The sequence below is a fragment of the Passer domesticus genome, chromosome 4 (genome assembly GCF_036417665.1).
Source record: "Passer domesticus isolate bPasDom1 chromosome 4, bPasDom1.hap1, whole genome shotgun sequence".
Lineage (NCBI taxonomy): Eukaryota > Metazoa > Chordata > Aves > Passeriformes > Passeridae > Passer > Passer domesticus.
Window position 1 is genome coordinate 24,118,912 of NC_087477.1, and position 27,495 is coordinate 24,146,406.

A 27,495-nucleotide genomic window follows, 5' to 3' on the forward strand; every position below is an offset into this window, starting at 1 on the left:
GAATATGAATTTCCCTAGGACTTGCTTCCTATCACAACCCTACTAATTATTCCACTTGGCCAGATGCTCCCCATCCCCCACTCATCATGTGACAAAATCAAATTTCAGCAGCCAAGGAACAGAACAGCCAAAACAGTATTTTAGTGTGGTGAGACATGTAAGAGAGCAATGATGGTCCACTTTGCTAGGGACTATTAGATTGGTCCTCTAGATCATATCTAGGCCCTTAAGATTTTTCCTAGCATCTACCTTTCACTCTGCACTTTGTGTTGGGATATTGACCAGATACTCACCACATCTCTCCACCCAGGTCACCAGGTCTGGGTATTGGTAGAGAAGGACTACAGGATGTTACAGCAAAGCATATCTTCGCCCCAGTCCAGAGGTTGCTTTAGAAGCTCATTTTCAACATCAGTTTTGCTTAATTCCACGTCAAATCCCTGTCCTCTCATCACTTGGTGGGGAAAAGGGTAAAGGAAAACATCTGCACATTCCCAAACCACATTTGCTTACTTTTATTATCTCTAATTTAGAAGTCATAAAAAATGTTAAAACCACCTGCAAATACATGTTTTCTTTTCTTTATAGAATAAAGAAAGTAGACTATAGACTAAAACTTTGCTTTTTATCTCTAATAAAGCTAAGGGGCTTGTTGAAAATCTAAAATTTTTTTCGCATTCCCATATTAAACAAGTTGCCATCATTATATAAAAATACTTATTGTATCTGGTTTCAGACAGTGCAATCTCAGTTATGGAAAGTATCCAGCAACCAGGATACAAAAAAACCTAGTCTTAAACAGACAGGGTCTACAATACTGAATTCCCAAAGCCAGGACCAACCACTTACATTTTAATTGACTGTGAAGCATCATGCTGTGCAGGTTAACTTACAGCATCTCAATAAAATGTTATGGATGACAGCCACTCACTAAAGAAGCAAAGAATTTACTGCCCATTCTATTTTTAATAATTAAAATACATCAATAATTATGACCTAATCAAAAGAAGTGTCTGAGCTATGCAGTCTCACAAGATTCACTGTGATTATATCACAGATGCAAATATAGTAAATACAAATTTCCTGACAATTTCTCTTAAAGAGGAGATTGACAATCCAGAATATTTTATGTTACTTATGCTAGGTGTTCAGATCATAGGCGGACTTAATTACTCTGTCTAAATAATCTGAATTTGCAGCTTTTTCCTGTGTAAAGGACTTATAGTCACTAGTAGTTCAATTACTACATCCAATTTTTCTTAAATAAAAGTGAAAAAAAAATCAGGTAACTCTAAAAGCAGCTTCATTTAAGAGTTTCAGAAACATCAAATAAACAGCATGGTCCATGCTGAGCATACAGAACAGGCTGCATACCTAGCAAGCAAACCAAACTGCAAATCTGAAAAAAAAATGAACTGGCAGGAAAAGGGGGGAAACAAACCAAAACCAAGGCAAAAAATGCTTTGCTTTTTCAAACTACATAACACCCCTTTCACTTCTTGTTACCATCTTCTTCAACTCCTTCAAGAGATAGCTCACGGATTTTGAGGAACAATTTTTCAGATGTTAATAATGCCAGTATCCTATTCCTGTGGAGTTTAATGCAACTGGAGTCAACAGGCTTTTTGTCTTCATACTGAACACACTGCTGATTATGAGGTTTCACCTGTCTGAAAACAGACATGAAAACTTCAAGCCCTGTGGTCCCTCCTACAGGAGCCTTTTCCAGGGGCCAGTGAGCTACTGACTGAGGAACATTAAGAAGTAGTAGAGAAAAGAATACACCCCTGCCCAACTATCAAATACTCTGTACAGGACTAACTCTAAGTCCAGACAGATTTATTCACCAGGAGAGGATTGCAAGCTGATAATGCCAAGGTCATCTTAATGGGCAATAAAACTGTGGACATGACCCGTACAGAGTATTTTGTGTACACAGAAAAAAGTCTCTCAGGAAGTCTCTCAATGAAATTGGGTGTATATACCTACACTTTAATTTATACTGCAAGGACAGTTTTCTGCCATACCCAAGCCTGAAAGCCATTTGGACCCAGGTAATTATTCAGAAATTTCCTTGTCTCACAGGGATGATGTTATTTCAGAACAGGGTAGCAATAATTGGGCAGTAACCATCCAGAGCTTCCACATTCAGAGATAATTTCTTTAGCAAGAGCCTAGCAATTACTTCTTTTTGAAAAGCTGCCAAGTTATTCCCCAGGAACAGAGGCAGTGAGAATCTACAGCTATAACAAATCAAGGACCTCAGTGTTCGATTTCACTGAGGCAGCTGTGTGTCAAAATCCAAGCCTTCCAAGCATCTCAAAAACATACTAACTGCTGCCTTCTACAGGGAAAAAAAACACATTTGTCCCTCATGACACAGATGCTTTTTGTTCAGAAGCAAACAACCCTGTCTGAAGGGTTCTCAACAGAGAAATTATTTTCTCCAACAAACTTAAGGATCTGCATTTTAAGACAAAACATACCTACATACAACTACTCACAGTGCAGATGATGCTGCAATGAAAGGAAATAGCTTGTAACTCTCAATGCACTTCTAATACACCCAGTAAAACTGCTGTAGAATAAAGTAGGAAAAATAAAACTGAAGGGCTGTGATACAGTGCTGCCCCAACTGCTGCTGCCAGATTTTGATGGAAGCAGTAGTCACAAATTTCTAAGACAGTTACACCTGCACAATTTTGTGCTAAAAGACCCAGACTTCTGCTCCACAGAGATTTAGTAATTTTCTTTATTTCACTAAAAATACAGTGACAAATGCCCACGGTCTTACCTTAGAACCAAAAACCAGAGCAATGTAGACAACTATGAAGTTTGAGCAATGAGACACATGAAGTAAGAAGACTTCAGAAGACAACCAGAAAGAGTTGTCAAGTCAGATATCTAGGTCAGACTAACATATGACATACACACACTGAAAGCCTTTATTTTATCTCACAAGAATACATACGCTAGAAATGGTGCAAATGTTCTACTCCTTTACTATTCCTGACACGTGTATGGCAACATGTCTGCTTATCAACTTGCAGACAAAATACATTTCTCTATTTCCTCTCCAGTGAGAGACCTCTGAATTTCACTAGAAGTTGGCTCAGGTGTTGTACAGTCAAAGCTGACAGAACAGTGTCTGCTAATGTCATCTTTGTTTTCTGCTCTGAATTACCTTGAAAGGTCTATGAGCCATTACACTGGTTATGCTTTAAATGCTGTGCCTTACTGAAATATGCTGAAGCCTGCAGGGAAAGCTGGGGCAGAAAAACCCAGTAAAACAGAAACTTGTCCTGCTCCCTACTCTGAAGTAGGGGAAAAAAAAACAAAGTAAAGAAAAATGAAATTTTATTCAAGTGGTTTGGATAGTTGTGACTTCCAGCATTTTCATTTGCCATTACTGAGACTGTGTATACCACAAAGGATTTAAGGATTATAAGACTGCAAGACCATCAACAGCTGCATGGTACTATAAAAGTATTCAGTTATTCTTGCTTTTAAAATACCATGATTGTAATGAGAAGAACTCGGGGGGGGTGGTGGAGGGCGAGGTGGGGGGAGGACAGAGGGGAGGGGGAACAAAATGCACTAAATTCTCATCACTGAAGAATGGTGAAAAAAAACAAACACCAAAAAAAGACATTAGAAAACTAATGTCACTGTGCCAGTGAGTCCTTGGTTGTAATCCATGATCTCACCTACAAGTAATAAATTCAAGGTAAGGGAAGTCAGTTTATTCCTTAGTGAAAGGACATCTCAGATACCACAAAGTGCCAGAACACTACAAAGCAGCTGATGCTCTGTTGAACAAACACAGTAACTGCTTTGTACACTGAAACATGAGTTCACAATTGTTGCTGTTAATAGTGTTCACTCACATTTATGCTGCTGAGATTTTGAGAGGACCACATGCACTAAATTTTGACCACGCTACAAGGCTGCATTTTTCCTTTGGTCTCCTGGCTTTCTGGCTATCACTATGCAAGCTGCAAACAGATCCTTAAAGCAAATGTAAGCTGGAAGGCAGGGATTTTTGCCCTCCCTTTGTGATCACACAATCCATGATGGACCAAACAAAAAACTGATCAAAATAAAATCCTCATTTCTGGCATGAAGAAAGCCAAGTATGGAGAATGTAAGCCACATGGAAATTTAGTTCTGTAAAATACTGCATAATGATTACATAAAGAGGCTTTGATTACTGTAAAATTCAATGATACATGCACTTCTAACAGCATTGGAAATTCTAAATGATTACACAAGCATTTCATGTTTATTCATCAAATATTTAAAATACAGCATAATACAAAACATTTAACTAGTTTGCTTTGAGAGCAATTTACTATGCTCTTCTAGCAAAAATTTGCTCAAGAAGATAAAGTCTCACACTACATCCAGTGCATATGTTTCTAATTTAATTTTTTAATAGCATTATTTGCTCAGCTTTAGTTTTTAAGTACAAAGTTTCAAATGTAAACATAACTGTAAAAGACACTTTTGTGAGGAACATGGTAAAGGAAGAAAAATCTGTTCTAACAGATTGAATTTACTGTTTTGAATTTCACAGAACACACATCCTAAAACCTCAAAAGAAAAATCTGTTTCTAACATCTGAGTGCCTGCTTTCATAACACAAAAGCAAAAGCAAACTTACCACTGCTCCATACACCATTCTATTCATATTTTCAATACTGATTGGATACTTCACTGCTTTACATCGATCTCCACAAAGGGTGTAATATCTACAAATGTCTACAAACCCTTCAGAAGGAATAAGCAAGGAAGGAGAGGTGGTGGGGTAGCTCCGTGTATTAGGAAGGGTTCTGATTGTCTAGAGCTTAATGATGGTTACTATAGGGTCAAGTGTTTACAGGAAAGGATCGGGGAAGGGCAACAAGACAGATAGACCACCCAACCAGGATGAAGAGGTGGACAAAACTTTGGGAGAAGTCACACTATCAGTAGTCCTCGTTCTCATGGTGGGACTTCAACTTCCCAGATATCTTCAAGAAATTCAACCCAGCAGAGAGGAAAGGGTCCAGGAGATTCCTGGAATGTGGGAAAGAGGCTTTCCTGACATAGCTGGTGAGTGAGCCAACCGGGGGAGCACCTCACTGGACCTGTTTTCTGTGAACAGAGGAGAACCGGTGGGTAATGTGTTGGTTGGGGGCTGCCTTTCACACAGTGATCACAAAATAATGAGTTTTCAAGTCTCAGAAAAGGAAAGGGAGTCAGCAGAATAGTCAGTTTGGAGTTTCAGAAGGCAAGGTTTGGCCTGTTTAGGAATGTGGTTACCCTTGGGTAACAGTCCTGAGGAGCAAAGAGGTCCAGGAAGGATGGACACTCTTCACAAAATCTTAAAAACACAGGAGCAGGCATCCCCCCATGCAAAAAGACCTGCTGGTGGGAAAGAAGACTGGGCTGGATGAGCAAAGAGCTTTGGCTGCAACTCAAGGAGAAAAAGAGAGTTTGTGGCCCTTGGAAGAAAGGGAAAGCAATGCAGGAGGACAACAAAGATTCCATTAGCTTATACAGGGAGAAAATTAGAAAGACCAAAAGCTATCTGGAATTTCATTTGGCGTCTGCCATAAAAGACAGTAACAAATGTTTCTATAAATAGGTTAGCTACAAAAGGAGGGCTAAAGAGAACCTCATCTTTAATGGGTGCAGAGGCACACAGAGACAAAGGATGAGGGAAAGGCTGAGGTACTTCAAATGCCTTCGTTGCCCCAGACTTTAATAGCAAGACCAGCTGATATCTGGGCACCCATGCATCTGAGCTGGAAGAACTGATCAATAAATAAAAAACTGACAAGAAATAAAAAATTACCAATGAGAACAAACAAATCTATCTTTGAAATTACTCAAACATTTCCATGTTGCTGCATTTAGCTCAAGGAAGTCCTTCACCCCTGCAGTGCCTGGGCTCCCTATGAGGGTTTCAGTAGTCAGCCTGCTGGCAGCACCAGCCATCCCTCCTGAGGAGCCGCTCCTCCAGTGCCTTGTCCAGGCGTGTCAGCGTCAAAGGCACTCACAGGGAAAGTAGATCAACCCTCTGAAAGGACAGAAGCATACTCTACAACTTGAGGGCATGTCTTCACAGCCAGGTTGCTCCGCACTGACTACGGAAACACTGTGCTGCCATGCTCTGTATCCTCTATTTGCTGCAGCATACATATTTCAGAGGAAAACATCCCAGCCTTCCATACAAGGCACTTGTCCCTTGAACACTAGAAGTCATCATTAGAAATGACAGGGCAGTAGAAAAGCCACCTTGGATTTGTTTGACTGCTCTGATGTGCTCTGTGCTGGTCTAGTGAGGGGCAGAGCAATGAAGGATATACAAGAATGATATATTTGCAAGCATTTCAGGCAGTACTAGAGACTTCAATAATCATGCCTATGTTACTGAAATCCATAGCTGATTAAAATAAAATTTACAGGAAAATGTTATCATTTACTAATTTGTTTCTTTCTTTCTAAGAAATTTTCAAGGTAACCCTTTAAACTTTTAGAGAATACCATTGGTTTCATTGCTAGGTACTTTTACAAACCTTTTCCCAAATGTCAGCTCTTACAACAAACCTTTGCCTGATGTGAGGCAGCAATAGTATTTGATTGGCAGAGTAAGTGGAAAAGGAAAAGAAAATGGAAAATTAATGAATAGTAGGTTACAATTTTCCCTGAAGATACAGCAATAGGGAGGAGTTTGCCTCAATAAGAAAAGAAAAAAGTAATAAAAGGGTAGGATAAAAAGTAGTAGATAGTTTCAAAGGAAGAAAGATTTTTGCAAAACAAAATCCTCCCACTTAATTTTTAAGGGTGAGGTGCAAAGAGCAGTAAGGCTACAAATGGGCTTTAACAGTAACTTTACCAGTCTTGACACTTACCCGCAATTCTCTTACAGACAGACTAAGATATATGATACCTATTTGTACCCTCAGCCACTGCAAACAAATTTATATCAATATAAACCCAAAGGAAGGTCAGTAGTTTGAATTTCTCTTTTTGCAACCAAGACTTATAAAAAGCAACAAAAAAACAACAGAGAAGGACTGACAATAATACTTTAGGTGGATTCAATATGCAGGTACCTTGAAGAATCAAAAAACATTCCTCTCCTCATGCTAATAATGATGTTTAGTAAGAACATCTAGCCTGATGCAAAAGGAAAACTAACTCTATCATCAAATATACATTTATGAAAAAAATACATGATTTTGAAGAGAAACATGAACATCTAAAGCTTTAGTGCAAGTATTTCTATGGGTAGGACTGTAGTAGTCTACAGTACTGCTCTGTTATGGAGAATGACATAATAAGAGTTTCTAATTTAGGCAATATTTCTCTGCAAATCCTGCAGAGACGGCAGTGAACACAACTGACAAAGGGAAGACTAAAGTGTTTTTTTCTTTAAACAAAGTACAGCACTTTGCTTCAGTTTTTGAAGAGAAACTGTTTCGGTATTTTTAGCATTCAAAGGAGCGAGGGACTGAGTGCACCAGTGAGGGACTGGTGCAGACAGAACAGGAAGGCGAGGTACGAGATTTCACATTTATCTCTGCTAATGCATTTTACACACTGCTCTGCAGTGCTCCTAATGTTCCAGCCCTGAGTCTCTTCAGCAGAGATGGCAAAGCACCAAAGACCAAACTGCATGATGGTGGTGGTGTGACAGGGATCAATGCCCATGAGGGAACATGGAATCCTGTCGCTTCAGATTTGGTTTCACAGCTTAACTCAAAATACCTCTGTCATGATGGAAAGTCTTCGTTTTCCACTCACCCCAGCGGGATTCAGTTTTAACAGGGACACTTGCAAAATCAAGAAACACACAAAGCAAAACCTTTTGCAAAATTTCATTCCTAGTGAGCAGTTTTAATAGAAGATTTAAACCTCAAGATTTAAAAGACATGTAATTTAAAGCCAAAGTAATCTAAAATTGCCATTTTATAACATATGTTCCCATATCCAAAAGAGAACTTCTAGCCCCACTACTTCTAAAAATATCAATTTATTCTCAGTGATTAAGATAAAATTTGGAAAATAAAAAAAGGAAGACCAGACTGTCAAATATTTTAACAGCCTTTTATACACCCAGTTTCTCCTTGCTCTCAGGGGATAACATTGGAGTGGCTGTGTATAACCTTCAGTATCACATGCGAGTTCCAGTAGTAATATCCATCCAAAGGACATTATCTTTGAAGGAGTGATGCAAAGATAACATACAGAAAGTTCCCAGCAGGTACAGAAGGTTGCTTCTGTTCCCAGCACTTGTCCATGTGTGGATGAAAAAGAGGTGGCCCAGCCGAGTACTAGATTCATAACCCTTGCTGCAGGATACGCATATTCCAAACTGCTGCCTCCCTGATTAGGCAGTAGACTTCCCTCAGTGTAACACAAAATCAGCAGATCTGTGGTTCTGTTATGTAGGAGTGGTACCTGACTTGTGCTATGCAGTATTGTCCCAGACAATGAACCTGGCTTCAGCTCTAAAACTTGCTGGACCAAACTGGGCTAACCTGCATGTCTATAAGAAAGGTAAGAACAGCATGTTTGTACAAAACTGGGACAGAGGTTTCAACAGTTTACAAGCCTGATCTTATTAGACAATGACAAAGAACAGGTACAGCCCCTGCATTACAACAAAACCTAAATTTATAAAGTCCTAAAGACAGTGTAGCTCAAGCTAGCAAAACATAAATTTGCTCATGGCAATATAAGAAAAATCTTTGTGATGTAGACATACATGTCACTATACATTTTTCATAAAATGGTATTTACCCACTAATCTGTATAGGTGGCTTCACTGGATATATTTAAAGGATATTTCATAAGCATTTCAACTACTTTTTTTCTAAGTATATCAAAGTAAACTAGGAATACCACAGTCGTCCTTAAAAGTTTCTATTTACATGAAAACTTACAGTAACTAATCACTTAGAAAGACTAGTCAAAACAAACAAAAACCCCTGTTTCATTAAACTAAAAAGCCTCAATTACAGAAAATCTGACACAGCCAAGATATAATTATAATCAGCATCAGACAGAGATGCATAAAAAGTGAAAAGTGCAGTCAGAACATTCAGTGTGTCAAGCACAGTGAATGTGATCCCAGCTGCACAGTATTTCAATATAATTAAACCATACTTCTTACATAATGTAAGTTAAATGACAGGCAAGAGTAAAGTAACTAAAAGCTTTCTGGTACAGGAATATGGGCACTGAAAGGTTATTTTCAAGATTTTTTTAAAAGAGCAGGCCAAAAATAAATTCTGGTTGTTTTTCAGTGAGGAGCATCCTCTTTCACTTTAATATTATCACCTGCGTGCACAACTCAAGAAGCATTTAGTTACTTTTGTGTTATAGTAAAAGTCCAGCAGGTTTGAAAATGAGAATTAATTCTCTTGTGTAGTCAGTCAGGTTTAACAAAACCCAGGAAAACGCTTTACTCAGTGATGTACTCACTGCCCTTTCCCCACCTTCTCTACAGTCTACTATTTGTGGCAGTAAAATCCTGCTGAGTTAATGCACAGAATTCACTTCTTATAGTTGCAACAAGAGAAGAAAAGTTAAAAGTATATATTTGTGACAAGGGATATTAACTACTTCGAGCTTATTAACTGAGGCAGGCAGTAGTACAGCTCTGATGCTGTGGAATTATTACTGTAACACAATTTCTGCAAAATATCTCACAGTCAAGTTCAAGGTTTATTTCTGCCATAAATGCCCAATTATTTGAGTTGGTGTCTGCTCTGAAGCACAGCCTAGAAGAGCAGGACATGCCTAGCAGGCCTGGATTCCCCTTCACCCCCAACTGGATTACCTGTCTGTTTGGAGGCATGGTAGCCATAGTATGCGGCAGCACTTTTTGAGAAACAAGAAAACCAGTTCTTTTGCAGACTGGAGAATCAGAGCTGTGACACCACAGCACTTGGAGCAGTTTCACTGCCAAAGGGTCATATCCAATTTCTGGGGTTGTGAAGCATGGAGGTCTGTGCTGCTGCAGCTATGCCGGTAATGATATCAAATTATAGCTTATTTCAACCTCACTTTTATGAGCCTACATAAACATCCAGACTTGAAAAAAGTCACCCAAACTTATAGAAAGTGTGATGGTTTCTAATTAATTACAGGTAAGAAAGTGAAGTTTTTCACAAGTGAGATTTTAGGATGTAAACAGAAGTCCAAATATTGCCACAGATGAAATTGCAACCAGGGTAGCCTGGGGTCATTCACATATGCTGCAGATTATCTTGATTTAAATCTTACATATTATTTAATTTTTTCTTGCCTACATCCAGTTTTAAAATGGCTGAGTAGTAAAAAATGCTAAATGTATGTAAACCAAAGATGAGATTAATATTTTCCCCCACAAAAAGATACTACAGCACAGATCTAGAATGTTTCACATAGGAACACTATAAATGCTATGACAAAAGATAAAGGTATTCTCTCATGATTTACAAGCTACATCAATGGAATTCCCTGGAAGAGACTCCAGTCTTGAACTACAGTTGTTAGAACAGTTACAAAAAGTTCTTACAGGTTTGCAAAAAGCTTATCAAATTATATTAGTTCTCTAGGGTGGATCTTCTCTTTCAAAAGTGGCAGTAGAGGAGCCTGGAGCTAAAAAAGCAGTAGTACAGGGAAAAGTACTATAAACTTATTATCATCTTATTTGCAAAAGTTCAATTGTTGTCTCCTTATTTGCAAATGTTCCATACCTTCTTCATGATTTCTCATGGGCAGCCCCTCACAGTACTGACTTCTTCCTCACAGCACAGCCAACAAACCCTAATTTCCTCCTCGATCAGCCAGACCACTCTCTTACAGCACTCTTGGTTACAGCTGTGGCCTGTGCTTAATCTTTGGTAGTTAGTACATCTGCAACTCCTCAGGGGTAAGATTACCTTATATTCTATCCCCCCACATAAACTCAGTTCACTTTTATCACCCACAGACAGAGTATTATTCTCCAGCATCTGTCAGTCAGAATGAAACTGGAAGGGAAGGACAAAGTCCAACTCCCTTCACTCAATGCCTGTTACCTGTCCACAGGTTACAACTCTACTGAATAAACAGCACATCCCATTTTAAGGCACTCTAGTCTAATTCAATACCAAATTTAAAATATATACATTACAAAATGCATGTACATGTCCCTTCCCTGGTTATTAAACAGAGATGAAATTCAGATTCTATGCTTAAAATACTCCACACATTCCCGTGAAAGAGCACAGTGAGGAGACAGAACCAACCTGTTGGCTCACAAAGGTTGAAAATTTAAATAGATCAATAATTTTCTACCTGAAAAAACTTACAAGTTCTCAAAACACAGAACTTTACTTCTGTAAGCAGTTCAAAGACTCAAGCTTTAAATTATGCCTTCGATTTCCTTCTTACAGAAAATGAACAGATATACAGTCAGGACATAAGCTTGCACTTGCTTTAATCATGCTGGGTGCCAACTGGAGATACACAAAAAGCAATTCACTTAATTAAATACAGGTGTCAAGGGCCATTCTTGATGTCGAAGAGCAACCTATCAGCTGGACTCCAGCTGCCGCAGAAGAAAAACACACATCTCCCATAGGTCCTATGATGACATCTAGGCTAAGACAAAGGCTTAGCCTTTTTCTAAGGTAGTCTTAAATTACCTGGAACACACAGAATAGTACTCGAACTCTTTATTTGGCAGTTAAATCACTCAGATTGTCCCACTGACCTCCATATATCAGTTCAAGTGAGTAACTCCCAAGAATAAAAAGCTGACTCTGTATTCAAAAATGTACAACACCGGAACCCCAACAGATTCACCTTTAGCTGTGACACTGTAGAGCTTGGACTGCTACAAATCAATAACGAAGCAGCACCAGAAAAGCTGCAGATATCACCACACAAGAGATTAAAATATGAGAAGCTCGCTCCCAATTTACAGTCTCTACTGTCATTCTGGTTTGTGCATGTAAGTAAAATATTATCAGAAATATATTTCTGAAAAATTATTCACAGTGGTGCTATCTCAGTCTATTCCATGTGTTCTCTGCCCTCAAAAGCACACCAGAGCAATCTTTTATTTGCCAGGAATACCTGTGCTGACTCATATAACCAGTTAAAAAGCCAACAGCAAAATGCTCATCTTAAGTGCATGATTCTCTTTCTCTATTCTCTAATATATCAACAACAGATAAAGTAGATTTTAGGCACAAGAGAACAACAAAACTAATTTCACATCAAACCATTTCGCCAATTTGCTAATGAGAGCAAAAAAACAACACAGCAAAAAACTTATTCCTCAGCAATATCTGTGCAAGGACTGAAGCAAAGCACTTACCGTGTCTTGGGATTTATCTTTGACATCATAGACTGTTAGTTTTATTTTAGTTTCCTCATAGATCGGGTATTCCGGTGGGAAGGTCACACCAGTCAAAAACAGTGGATCTTTTGTACCCTGTGCAACATGAGTAAACACTCAGTAAGGTAACAGCTGAGCAATGTGAGGGATGTCACTGTGGACGTACAGAAACCCAAAAAGTGTCAGCTGTCTACAGCAGAGATATGGGAACAGCTCAGTTTTACTACCCAATCAATGAAAAAAAACAAACAGCCTTAAAACTTTCTCAGGAAAACTAAAAACATATTAACAAAATCCAAACAAAACCACAACAACTTCCTGGAAAGTGTTTTTAACTGGAAAAGATATGAAGTGCTTCTGAAGCAGAGCCTAGTATCACATTTTTAAACAGCTCAGCCAGTATCAGGTTCGTGACAATTCATGACAACCAAACCCTTTCTTATTCCTGTGACACTTTTTGAAAGTACCACAATTTCATCTTAATTTAAATAAACTAAAGATTTCACTTGCACACACATACAAAAAGGAGCAATCTTCATTAAGTCACAATAATAAGTGCATAGAAATGCTACAGAGACTCTCAGTAAGTATATTGATTTGTGGAGAGGGGATTGAAATACTCCTCTTTAGGCAGTAGTGCAATAAAATAACATTCCTGTGCTTTGAAACATTATGATTACACTTAAAAGCTGTACACAGAAGTAACTATATCATAGCTAAAGACATGCAATTAAATGAATAATACAAAATGTCGTTTATAATTTCTTAATGTTTAATTATATTTAATTTCCAAAGATTACCATGCGCGTATCCTTAAATTTTCCATTAAGTAAAAATAAAATTAAAAAAGAATTGTGCATGACAAAGGTAATTTATCTTATGGATTAACTTTCTGTGCCCCTGTCTTGCCCTCCACCAAAGCTTGACTACAAAGCCAAGAACCTTGACAAAACAAATTCAGGAATTTGTTGAGGTCTAGGACATTGCATTAGGAAATACACCAACTTCTATTAAAAAAATACATAGTTATCTATTCATCTTTTGCACAACATCATTCCAGACAGTCTGCAATGAGACATCCTGATCAGATACAAGATACTTGAATTAAGCAGTTTCAGGATGGTTGAGGGCTGAAACCATAATAATTTAATTAGTAGTTGGTTGAAAGTAATCACACGAAGAGCTCATGAAATATTCTCATTGTATTTAACAGTTAAAACAAGCCTCTGGTGAAATCATGTGTGTGTTTACAATGAGACTTCCCTGCTCTTAATGAATCTCTCCAGTAAGTTAAACAAGTTACACCTACATTGCTCACCCTTCATTTTCTCTGAACCATTTTTGCTGTTTCTGATACCAATGCTTACAGGGCAAAGTAGGACTAGCAAAGCAGCCTCAGACAACTTTTGTTGCAATGTATGATGCAAATTACTAATTATTTTATGTAAAGTCACAGATATTACATACACACATTTCTTTCACAAATTATAGATCTAGAGTAATATTTTTCAAATTGCAAAAGCATCAACTCTTTAATGGAAAAAATAGAACAAAAACAAATAGTATAAAACCACATAATACACTATGCTTTTCTGCATTTAAAAATACTTTCCAAACTCACTATACTCTTAATTAAGTTTTATTTTGGATTGCCTTGTCCCTTCATGTGAACAACTATTCCCTGTTTCATTCTAAACCTCTGTCTGCAAAATTTGAATATTCTCCATGCCTCTACTTGGAACAACAGAGCTTTCATGAAAAGCCAAGTTAATTTCTGTTTATTCTGGTTAAATGCCAAGAACTACAGCACACTTAGGTATGCTTTACTAACTGCCAGAGTTACCGAAGACAATGCACTGACTTGTTTTATTCCTAATTCACTTACTAAGGAAGAAATGAGCAATCCAATAATCAAAATGTTAATTGAATAAGAAAGACTCTCACCTCCACGATTTCAGTGCTTGAATACCACGTCAAAATGTGCTCTGCTGGATGCACCACTGAGACTTGGATAAACGTATTCAGCTTCCGATCACGGGTAGCAGCCACTAGATCCTTGCATGCTGGAGACAGTGCAAAATAAAAATAAAATACTCAAAAGCAAACTCCAGGAAAATGCTGTCACAGAGACAGGACAAAGCAGACCATGCTCCAGCTCCAGATTAAATCTCCAGAGGCAAGTCGATTTAACAGAGGAAGTCCCTTGGAAGTAACCTACAGAAATAGGAAGTCACATGCCACAGAACTGAGCTGAGATCTCGTTTCCACTAAAAATACTTGCAGCTTCTGCAAAGCTCCCTGCCGGAGGCTCATCAGCTCCAGTCCATGAGTGTGCGTGTGCAAACGCTGCAATAGTAGGTAATTTTACATAAGTACTCATTTAATTTGCCCACAAAATCTCTTTTGGCAGCCTTATTGGATCCTCTCTTGTCTGACAATTCCCCCAGTTACACAACCATTTCAAATACATTCTAAAACAACTAATTGCTATCAGTGGTTAAGCTGGTTTATATTGTTTGTTACTACTTGTAAACTTAGCAGAACTAGTTGTCAGGTATAAATCTACATACCTAAAAGCAGACAGCGACATAACCAATTATTTTGTCAGTGACTGGTATATAAATGAGAATTGCATTCTGCCTATATAGCATCATTATTAAAACTCATTCTACTTAACAGAGAAATTCCATTCTGGTTTAATAATTCACTTTTATCCTGGGCTCAGAGTCGTGCAGGTGACTGAGATCATTCTTTACACTAACACACTTTGTGCCTTCAAAATGAAAGGGTGAAAGCACTGAAGAAAAAGGAGGAAGAAACAAATAAATGCATCATCAGCTGCTCCACAGAAGGGACACAGATTAATGGGGCATGCATTGGCCAAAAATCAAAAACCATACACCTTCTATTATTCCCTAAGGAATATGCAGCAGTGAACACTGTGGTGGGATCTAGCCAGTGCTTTTTGCAGGGTAATAAACTACCCTGGGATCTCAGAAGCCTGAGGCAAGCAAAGAAAAGACTATGGCTTCAGAGAGAGTAATTGTCAAGAAAGAGCTGAGGGTATTTTCTATGAGCCATTGCCTACCAGGGGCTTCCTCAAGTGCAGCTGACCTTTAACTTTTCAAAAGGTGAGTCAGATTATCTTCACAGCAAGCAAACTTCGTCTGATGAGAAGCCAATGCTAGAAAAGCTCTAATACATACAAAAGGCCAACTCAGCTTGTTTTATACCTTTTTTTTTCCTTTGGGCTTCAACCTGCTGCTGGAGTAAATAAAAGGAAAACTAGCTGAAGCTTTTTTACCATTCTTTTATTAGAGTTAAGAGACAGGGAGAGAAATCTAACCATTAAAGATTTTGCTTTAGTCCAATTGCCAATTAAAATCTCCTGGTACATAGTTTCAAACTGACCCTATTATAATTTGGTGGGAAAAATGGGATAAGCATAAAAGTTTGTGCATGATGAAGTCTTTACGAAACGACTGATGTAACAGTACCAGGCTCAAACAGTGAGTTGCCAGCAAGTCTTTGCTGCTAAGACTTACTGCATTATTAAAATGACTGAATATTAGCACTACTTGACATCACCCTAAAAATTACAGTAGACTTCGTGAAAAGCAGTTGTCAAAGTACAAAAGGTTTGGCAGACACCTTTCGACACTATTTGACTTTGTCCTCTCGAAAGCTGATCTTTTAAGTAGTAGCAGATCACTGAGATTTCCAAATATAGCCAGTTCCCCCCACAGAACCTGATCTCATGCACCATACAACCCTTAAATATTGCACTCTACAATCATCTTTTTAGAACGTAGCACAGATTCAGAGGAATGGCAAGAGAGCTCATGTTCACTACCAGAAGCTGGAACAGAGAGACAAATTTTTCCCACCCACCACAAAGGAAGGCTAGCCAGCTCACAATTCAAGAGAATACCACAAAAGTGAGAAAAACAGAAAGACACAGACACTTAGGAAAAATAAAATTAGACCCCCATAAAACACTATCAGTGACTCTGGCAGGAGCTCTACAGCTGAACTCTTGCAAAAAGTACTACTGCATGATGAATGGAGGCAAAACTCTCGCAAATAATAGTTGATCTAGTTGTGGCTTGTCTCAAATACATTATCTAGATGTGACTAAATCTTTTAGCTACCAAGAGCACCGGCTTTTATCCTACTGAGAAACCATTAACAATAGGAAGAAGATTTGCACCAAGTGGTCACAATCTTGGTGCTATCTGAACATAGGAGACAATTTATTTCTGTGACAGTACTGCAATCCAGTCATTCGATCATTTTTCCTGTAAAAAGATGGCTTAGCAGCATGATCTTGAATTTCATTGGATAGAGCTGACAGAAAAATAACTCATCTGCATATCTCCAGTAGGGAGGATCAGCATAAAGCATCAGAACTCTTTGGGAGACACTGGTGCAGAAAGATAAATGAAATTAAATGAAACCTGCACCTACTTTGATGACAGTGTTATTTATCTCTATTGTGACACTGGACTACTGCTGTTCACAACTTGCTTTTCAATCAGAGAGAATATTCAATAAAGTTATCCCAGGTAAAGAACATAGAACTTGCCAGTTTGAGCCACAGTGCATCACTTCCCTTCAAAACAGTCCAAATGAAAAGTTTAGCAAAACAAAAGGACTACTTTTAAGCAGATGCCAAAGAATAAAAGCTTGTTATATCCTGTTTGCAGCCTGGCAAGCTCCACAGCCCCATGCTGCATTACTGCCCTTTGAACAATTTTACTATCAGCACCTTCAAAAACCTTAGGTCTTCAAAGAAACAAAGTGAAACGTTACAAAGTTAGGGAAGCATGTTATATATTTAAACAAGTTTGCTAGGTATTATTTGCATACCCCTCCAACAGAAACTGATGAAAACACAAGCATGAAAGGCGTTCTGAGGCTGTTTCCTTAACTGCAAACGTGACACCGCGAGAGCAGGTAACAATATCTATGCACTTTCGACAGTAACCTACGCCCAAGCAGACCACAGGTTATGTTATTGCCCAATACTTCAGAATGTCTGAATTAATTCTGGAAAAATTAATTAACGAAACACAGTGAAATGAAGCGCCAGCTTGTACTTACATGCCAAAAGTATATGAATCTACTCATTGTGACTGTTGACTCAGTGTGTAAAAGCCTGAGTCATCCATTCCCCTGGTGACCAAACCTCTGCTGAGCCTATCAGTGTACAATGAATGTTTAAGGAAGAACTGTGTTAAGAGTAATTTATGCTTTAATATCAACAAAGAAAAAAGTTAAGATAGCAGGAAGAAACAAGTCTTCTACTGATATTTCACTGTTCTCTGTGCTACACTGACATGATGGCTGTGCTCTTTGCCCTTCTGTGTGTATGTGCCCACATAAAGAATGGAAAGACTGGTTACTGTTTCCTCATGGGACCTTAGAGGATTTTTTGAAAATTTTACATCCATATTGGAAGAGAGTACAGAGAGAAAAACTAAAAAATCCCAATTACTACATAACAGTAAGAAGAAAGGAAACAAAAAAAGGAAAAAAAACCCCAACAAACAAAAAAACACAAACAAACCAAACAAACAAAGAAAACCCAAAATAGAAATAGCCTGGAAATTCATCATCTACCTTCCCTGAAACTGTAACACTTCTGACCAGGCATTTAGCACACTCTGCTCCAAGCACAAAGCCCACTAGGGCAAAAAAATTAGTCTGGCAGAGAAACAGGAAGATGCAGCATCTCCCAGGAATGGAAAAGTTCCAGTAGCTAGAGCAAACAACATGGGCAGGGGGAATGAAAGACACTCCCAATTCCCAGCTCAGAGTTCAGAGTTGTTTGGGAAATGAGCCAAACAGGATATCAAAAATTGGGAATAAACTGAATAGTTTATTTTTGCTAGTGAGGAAAAATACAGTACACTGGTGAATTCTTCTCATACTCTGGATTCACACAATGTATGTATTAGCCTGTATGACAGTGTACAGGGCAGCTCTTTCTTTAACCAGTGACAGAAACACTGTTTCCCACAGCTTCATTCCTTCCCATATTCCAAACCAAAACAGATTCCAGGGGGCTGGCTAAGAACAGGAATTAACAACATAGCCCTGTTGTCTCCAGGGTATGCTATTTTGTACACTGTCAAAACAACAAAAAATTAGTAGTATCTGATGACAAGGGGCATGGGAAAAGCCTGTGTCTCACACACACACATATATATATGAAGGTAATGTTCACATTCTTATTCATTTCATGACAATGCAGCAGCATTATTATCCCAAAGAAACTTAATTTATAAATGATAATGTACAGTCTGTCTTGATAAACTAATTAAGTCAGGTGTAGCTATTCCTTAGTGGGCAAAAAGACATGTTAAAGAAGGGAATGCCACACTTGGACCTGTGCTACAAGCAGAACACTGAACAGCATACAGTTTACTTTCTTCCACCCTGGGGGAGTGTTGAGGATGGTAGGGAAGTATAAGAGAAGGAAGCGCACATCACCACTCTTTCTGCCTCCGCTGAAAACGAATACCTCCAGTCAGGCACATGCAAAAGCTTAGGAATAATCAAATTTTGGAACACACAGGAAAGCTTTGGCCATACTTCTAAAAGAGTGCAAAAGAAACTGTGAGAGGGCTGAGAACTGAACAGCAGTGTGTTCTCTGTTTGGCAAAACATGCCTGAAAGCAAATGAAATTAACATTTGAGGATGGGCTTTAGCACAGAATGGTGTTAATGAGCACTCCTGCTAGTGCTCCATAATAAACTTCACTAACTAGTTTATCATAGATACTACTAACTGGTTGTCCCATTCCTGTGTCAGCAGGAATGCTTCAGTTTGCTGATGGGGACAGAAAGAACAGAGAAGTTGCTCCCACTATTTGCGATGTGGACTCCCAGAACAATTCATCATGCAACACTAAATGGATGAGACCACAAAAATTAATGTCACGTTATCACAAAAAGAGGGCACAGTTACACAGCCATGCAACAGGTATGCATTAGGAGCGACACTCTTTAATTGTAGTGACCACAATAGATGCTCAGATTCAGGTGAACTCTATAATGAAAACAAACTCAGTGTAACAGAAAACTACACTTGGAGCACATATACAAATAAGTACAGATCCACTGATTTTTACTTATGGAGACATTCAAGATCACTGTTCCTGTGTCTGAGGGTGAGAGGCTCCTATAAAAATAATATATCTGGTCTCTAGAACATACAGCTGGTTGCTAAAGAAACCTAGTTATATTTTCAAGGAAATGTACACACATAAAACAATTAGTATCCTTCAGGGATGTCTGTAATAAACAGCAGGAAGAAATTTCTACCAACAATCCAAGGAGAAAGATAACAGGGAAGTCTTACCAAATTAATAATTAAAAAAATATCTCTTAAGACATCTCTACAAGTACAGGTTTTGGGGGAATAAACCCCCACAAACACAAAACAATATTAACAGTACTAACTGTAAATAATCTATCAGTATGCTGCCCAGAAAAACATCAATCATTACCCACTTAATTAGCAGCTAAAAGAACAAGATTATTTATGAGCCATTGAAATAAGATACACATGAATGCTGCAGGGGAGAAATGTTGTACGCTGATAAGTGATCATGCCCATGAGTTGAGATGCCTGCTGCACTCATGATCTTATTTGCAGATGAAGTGATTAATCTGGTTAGAACTACCACCGTGAAAATCAGACGTGATCTATTTCAGAGTAAGGCCTGTGTTAGTGTGGGGGGTGTAGCTGTAAGGGAGCTTTGATCCCAGCTCAGGTGGTGGATTCTGACTGCCAGAGTGGAGCTTGGATGGTCAGACAGAGAAGTTTCCTTAGCAATGCAAAGGCTTAATGTGCAACTTTTTATTGCCTGTTGCCAGCAATGGGGTTTCAGTTCTTCTGACATGCTAGAACACACTTATTTCCTCTTACAGCTTTGCTCTTTAGCCTGGACAGCCCCAGACATGTAGGGGTTTAAGCACGATAGATGCAAGAGGCTCAGGAAACAGGCTGACTCGATCAACACAGCTCACAGGCACTCCTGCACTGCAGGAGTGAAGGCATGATTACATGTGTTAAGTATCCATCCGGTGCTATTTACATTTGTTGTGCATTGATCTGCTGCTAACGACAGATGATCTGTTCCAGCACATCCATAATCTTGCTCCAGCTTTATTTACAGTTGTGGAGAACTGAATTCCATCATCTTTGTGCTCTAGGCTTCAGCTACACAACAGCAACAAGAACTTACAGCTTGGCTTAGAAGACCTCCTTAAGTAATGAAACAAACTGGTTTTGATCAAGATTTTTGAACTTCTTTAATTTTTGAAAATGTTCCTGAGAATATATATCTCTGTTTATCTTTCAAGTAATTGCAAAAATATATTTTTTATGAAAAAGAGTGCATTTCCCTACTGAGCACACTGTGACTAATAGCACAGAAAACTTTCACAGAGATGCTGCAGTAGACTTGTGACAGCAAAGCAGATCTCTTGCTGTTTGCTTTAGATTATCAATTATCCTCTTTCCTTCTGTTCAAAAGTATTCTACTCAAGGCACCAGCTCCTAATCATATTTAGGCTCTGATCTTCAGTTTTCTAGCAAGAGAAATGAAGAAAGAAGGGGGGCAGGGGCTTGAAGCCTTACAAAAACTTGCTATACATTTCTACTTCAAAATACATCCATACCAAAATAAATTTGATACTGCTATTCCAAGGCTGCAATTTATTTTGGTGTTGTTGGTATTTCAGAATACCAAAAAAGGGTTTGAAACTTCATAGAAACAGAGCTAAATACCATTTCCTCCTTCACCTTTTCCTAATATTGTCCTATCAAGTATCTAATGACGAAGTAATCTTGCTGTAATTTCTCTCACAGATTTCTCGCCATCCAAAAAATAGAGTGGTTACAAGTTAAAGTACCAAATGAAGAATTGGAAGATCTGCAAATAGTAAGCAGAATTCCATTTTTCTTTGAACTACGACCTTCTTTATATCATACTCTTATACCAGTAATCACTTCATCTGCAAATAAGATGATCAGTGCAGCTGGCATCTCAACAAAAATGCACTAGAACCTATAACAATTTATTTTAGATTTTATTAGAAAATATATTCTTCTGTTTCCTAACATTTTACATCTCTTTGGAAATAAGATAAATGTAAAAAAAATACATCAGCAATACCACAAGAAGACGAAAAGAAACAAAAGTGCCAAGTCTCAAAGTTTTCAGTCTGCCACATCTGTTTTTATTACAACAGCACACATTGCTTCCTTTGACAGGAGCATTTTTTCACTGCTGTACCAGTTGTCAAGTGTAGTATTACATGGGTTTGATCCTCAGTGTGCAGTATTGACTGACTGTAATTCTTCTCTAATATGTAAAGAAAATTCAGCTGTTGCTTAGCCTGACTCCAATTCCATGTCACCATACGCATCTTCACAAGATACTTTCATGCTTGGTGAAGAAAAATGCTCCCCTCACTAAACAAAGGAAGGCAGTCAAGCAACACAGTCCAGCAACTACAGCAGACAAGAAGGTTCAGGAAGAGCTCCAAACAACCTGAAATCGTTCAGGGTGCTTCTTTGCTGCACACCAGCTGCTCTGAGCAGCTGTAAGGGAGCTACTCTGGCTCCTGGGTAGAAGCCCACCTACAAGAGAACTGGACTGGAGTCCAGCCCCCAGGAGGAAGTGATCCACCTGCAGCCTGGACAAGCCACCCAAACCAGATGATGCTAACACCAACATAAGTACACCTAAGAAATGCTTCAAGTTTAGGGGCTGCATTAAGCACTTTGTGTAAAATTCTCTGGAGCCACCTCTATAATTAATTGTCAGCAAATTGATGTGTGGCCACAGCCCTGATACCCATGAGACTCTACTGGTGAATAAAACTAATAATTCCTTCTTTAAGTAAAAATGCTACGTATTACAGCTAATCAAATGAAGATGCTAGGACAAGATGCAGTAGGGAGCTATATTAACAACAGTAACTCACAAAGTAAAAGACAGACAATAATAAAAGCAAACTATAGATCTACTGTCTTACTGAACAGCCATAACAATCATCTGTGTGAGAAGATCTGTGTTCCTCCCTTTCTTTGTGCCAAGGGGACAAGAAAGTGATGTCGTTTCAACTTCAAAAAGATTCAAACAAAACCCCCAAAAATAAAATAATTAAAACCCCCCACCAAAACCACCTCCTTGAAGACAGCAGGAATGTTTGAGCCTTGTAGTACTCTCCATGTGTAGTGTTCAAAAGAGGTAAAATGTGACCTTTAAAAAAAAGTAGGCAGTGTATTGTTTACCTGTATGTTTGTTTTGGTTGTTTTTTTTTTTTTTTCTCATTTTTAACCCCCAACTCTGCTGGATTCCTAAACGTCAGGCTGATTCACAATTGGTTCTCATTGCATAGGTGTCTGATGTTGAAAATGACCAGTGAGATAGCCTAAAAAGATGATCCTCTACAGAAAACGCAATGCAAACCACTGACTAATCCCTCCAATATGCCAGAGGTGACCTTTTAGCAAAACAAAACCCACACATCTCAAAGGAAAGCAGACTAAAATGTACTTCAAAGACAAGGCAAAGAAGAGTAAGACACACTTTTAATCAAAGGAGAAAATAGATTTCTGCAATCCGGAACAATCACTTTTAGCCCAGTAATGATTAAATTTGCTGGTAGGGAAATGCTTGATAAATGTTAAATAATCTGTATTCAAGCTGTAGTTAAAAGGAGAAGATCTTCTAACATAAGTAAGACTTGTTTGAAAAGGTGGCAATTCCGGATTTATACCTAATTTAGAAGTCCAAATAAGAGACAATGATTAAGTCCTCAGAGGATTTTGAAGCAGTCATTCTGACCAATAATTTACAGTTTCTTTAATAGCATGGAACCTGCACAAGATAACAAAGTAGAACTCCTTCACAAGGAATTTTAGAAAACATATATTTGGGTTTTTTCACATAAATGACAGAGTCCAGAAATTATAAAACCTCACAGGTCAAGGATCATGTCAGAGGACAAGCTTCAAGAAGTCAACATCCTGAATTTGTTTACTTGTGTATTCTCAAGTAATAACCTTTACTCCTAAACTTCTCCAAAAAACATACCTCAGCCATGAGAACTCTGGTGGTACAGACAAACAGCCTTCTAAAAAGTACAGAGTGAAAAACACCATAGTGGCTGTAGCTGTTGTGATTGCCTAGATGTTATTTCAAAGTAAAATTTTTAAAGCAGCAAATACATTTGTATATGTAGTTTCTTCAATATCAACACCAAGATCACTTCCACTCCAAGACAAAAGGTCATAATTATTACTCTAAATTTTCAACTCTGCAGTTTGTATTTTGAAGAAGATTTAGAAGGGGAGACATTAATGATTTCTACAAAGGAGTAAGACCCAAAACAGAAAATTTAATCCTTATACTATAAATACACTCTAATTTGTAGCAGAAGTTTCTTCAAGGGTGAACAATGGCTATTTACATGCAACAATAATATGTTTGAAACTGCCTTGATTTTGATATGTTGACACATGAAAAGACATAGCTGACTTCTTCAGAGATAAAATTTTAAATTATTTTCAGTCATTTGTACAAAGAAGTAATAGTTTAGGATTAAGAGGAAACAAAATAATTATAAAAACAACAATAACAACCCCCCAAAACCAACAACAACAACATCAACAAAAAAACAACCAAAAACCTCCAAAAACTTTTGTCTCTGTAGAGACACCCCTTGGCAGATTAGAGATCTGAATCTTGAATTATGTAGGTATTGCAGCTCTTCATATCAAAGTTGAAAACAGCGCTAGCCCACTTCAGTTTTTATGCAGCTAATTTACAATCCTACCAACAACAATCCTCAGCATCTCAGGTATGAAGAATTCTCATCTTTAATGAATGCTAAGACCCAATTCTTCTTAACTCATCATAATGAAATTCTACACACCTTCAGTCTCTCAGAAATCAATTTTAAAAGCAACAGAATTCCAGACTGATCTTTTAGCTTGTTTTTAACGTTGGAACAAGACTGAAGTAAATTTTTTTAATGCTTCTGTATTACCTAGCACTTTTATATTCCACATAAGTGGCAAAAACCACTCTGAAAATTTGGCTGATAATAATAATTAAAGTGTCCATAACTGGACTAAAAAATTTATTTGCCACAGTAGGTAAGGGTAAAACAATGGAGAAAAGCATTTTTAAGCATTTTGTTTGTTTTCAGCAAAGCACCTCAGGTCAGTCTGCTAGTCATGCTGCATCACGTGTTGCGTGGGATTTTGTGCTCCTGCATTTAGGAGAATTCCAGTTTTCTCAGGGCCTGCAGGAGAACCTGATTTTTGAGTAAAATCTCACCACAGGCCATGCATTCCAGAATTTCCAAAAATAAGTACATCTAGAACTAATGTGTTCAAAAGGAGACGATGACTTTAGTCTTCTATTAATTCCATGTTTTTCTATTTATGTAACTTCTGTTTCCACACACAAGGATTAAAAACAAGTCCACTGGGAAATGTTTTACAACATGAAAGTATTTCTGCAATTATTTTTACAGGCACATTCAGAGATGTATTTAACAACTGCCACTTGAAAGACAAAGGTTCAGCTAATGCAGCAAAGAGTCAAAAAAGTCAAGAGCTACCATGCTTTGAGTTATTAAAATTGTTTTCAGTTAATATATTACTGGCCTAACACAGAGAGTTGTTCCATTTCTCTTTAGTCATTACCATTCTGCACAAGAAGCACCAACTCTATGACTACTATAACCTCTAAATCATTTGCTTGCTTTTTGTCTTCCAAATAATCTCTACCCTTTTGGAATGATGAGGTGACTTTACCTTCACAGAGAAAGATACACAAGGAATGAGATGGAAGGAATTCCCCAGACAATTTTTCATGAAGTGTTTGACAGACTGGGCTAAAGGTTAGGAAAGAGCAACTGCAAAAAGTGACATTAAAAAAGTTGAAAGTAAACCCTCAACAAGCCAGAGATGTTCACTAGTGGGTTTCAAACAGAGTACTCTGAGACTCCGCACACCTCCTTGGCTTTGGAGGTATTTGAAGCCCCCAGGTATTTAAGTTTTGAACTGCAAGAGGTCCCTACACACCTGCAGGCTGGCTCCAGGGCACATCCCGACTGTCTCAGCCCTGAGCTCCAAGCCCACCTCTGGCCCTGTCAGGATCTGAAAACCACACACCTCTCCTGACAAGCTGGGGCTGGCAGGCAGTGGCAGGGCACAGCTGCTCGTCCACATTCTGCAAAAACATCACTGCTGATTTCCTTCACAACTCCCGGCGGGGTGGCTGAAGGAGAAATGGGGCCAGTGCCTCTCTTCATTCAACAGAGCACTGGACCAGAAAGGGGTCACACACGGAGCAGATCCAAGGGTTTTAGCATTCTGCCCACCTCTAACATAGCAGCTGCAAACCACAAAAGGCTGCAAACAATTACACAAGAGAGAGGAAGACTTGAGAGTCTGCTTGTATCCACTCAAAGCTGTCTCCCCTTGACTGCAAAATAAGGAAGATTTTCTTGGCAGCAGGCATAGAGGGCACAAAAGACGATAGTATTTTGATATTTTACATATATATTTTTACATTCCAGTACCACTGAACGCAGGCTGCTGTCCATAATCACTCCAGAACTGAGGTCCATCCCACTGGAAAAAGGGCACTAATCACTTAACAGTCATCATCAGCTTATTTTGTCTTTGACCCAAATTCTCTTCTTTGCAGAGAAAGGGCTAAGAGTTTAAATTCAGGGTAAAAGTCTATTTCAATTTAATTCCTGGAAAACACCACTTCTGAAAACACAAGTTTACTACACATGTTTTACTTCAAGCTTTCATTTTGCAAACCTTCCCATGAATAACTGTTCCTTGAGAGAACAAGGAAATGCAATGCAAAAAAAAAAAAAAAAAAAAAGCCAAACATGATTTTGTACATATACAAAAATTCATAAAAATGAGCACCGCTAACATGTTATCCAGGCCAAGAGCATCCACAAAATTATTTTAACAATGGCTGACTCTATCCAGTCCTGACTCTTTCTTCCCAAAAGCAAAGGCTATTCAGGCTGCTCTTAAAACCTTTATGGTACCTTCAGTGTGCCACACATAATGGTTTAATTATGATGCAAGGGTGGAAGTTCCCTAGAACAGCTTGAGTCCACATAGAGAGCAACCATTTTAAATAGTCTAACTGCAACATAACTGTAAGTGATTATTTAGAGAACGTGAAGATTTTTTAGATCACAAGCTGGGTATCAACAACAGTAAGGATCAACAGATAATGTTGGAGGAGTTCATGTCAAACCAATCACTACCAGCTCTAAAAAGCCTCCAAACTCTTCCTGGAAAGTTACATGACAAATTTGTGGCACAGGAATCAGCTTTAGGTTTAACAAGTCCAACCCCCCTGCCCAAACAGGGTCAACCACAGCAGGCTGCATCCACTTGAGTGTTCACAACATCCAAGGACGAAGACTTCACAACCTCCTCCAAGCAATGTGCCAGTGCTTGATCATCCTCACAGTAAATAAAAATCCCAACTATCCCTGTCCAGTAATTCCAAAATAAAATTTATTTCTCATTTCTACCTAGAAAAAAATCCCAGGACTGTGAGGGCCAATTAGGCAATAGCAGAGAAAACTAAGATGTCAGGCACTAAAGCACACAACCAGGGATATAAAAATGGCTCTTCAGGAAACTTCATGGTACACACAATTTCTTTTTTAAGTAGATATGAAGTTTAAAACTTTAATGTTAACACACTTTGCAGTTTGATCAAAAAAAGCTCTGTTTCTAGAAGAAACATTGTATTTTTAAAGGACATATGAAGCTGTGGAGAAGACCAACATCTATTGCTGAAAACATTGTGCAAACACTGCATACATGTGAAGCTTCCCTCACAACAGCACAGTTAAGGAGTTAAGAAAAAAAAAATCTCTTGCATTCTGAATAGTTAAAATGTCAGCTTCCTGGGAGGCAGAGAAAGGTTGGAAGAAGGCAGCAGGGCCAGAACTGCCATCCAAATCACAGTTGTAGGTAAGGAACTCTCATAGAGCTTTCTCTAACAACAAAGGAATACCTCATCCTTATTTGGCTTGTTGCTCTCTGT

The 27,495-nt window shown here is 38.4% G+C and overlaps 1 protein-coding gene across 1 annotated transcript in view; it reads right to left on the bottom strand.

Moving 5' to 3' along the window:
• Positions 1-27,495, bottom strand: part of INPP4B (inositol polyphosphate-4-phosphatase type II B) — a 295,785-nt gene that overhangs the window by 151,128 nt on the left and 117,162 nt on the right. Inside the window, exons 4-5 of the mRNA XM_064416567.1 lie at positions 14,312-14,430; positions 12,347-12,463 (exon numbers count right to left, since the gene is read on the bottom strand). Coding sequence (XP_064272637.1) covers positions 12,347-12,463; positions 14,312-14,430 — 236 coding nt within the window. The remainder of the gene's footprint in view (positions 1-12,346; positions 12,464-14,311; positions 14,431-27,495) is intronic.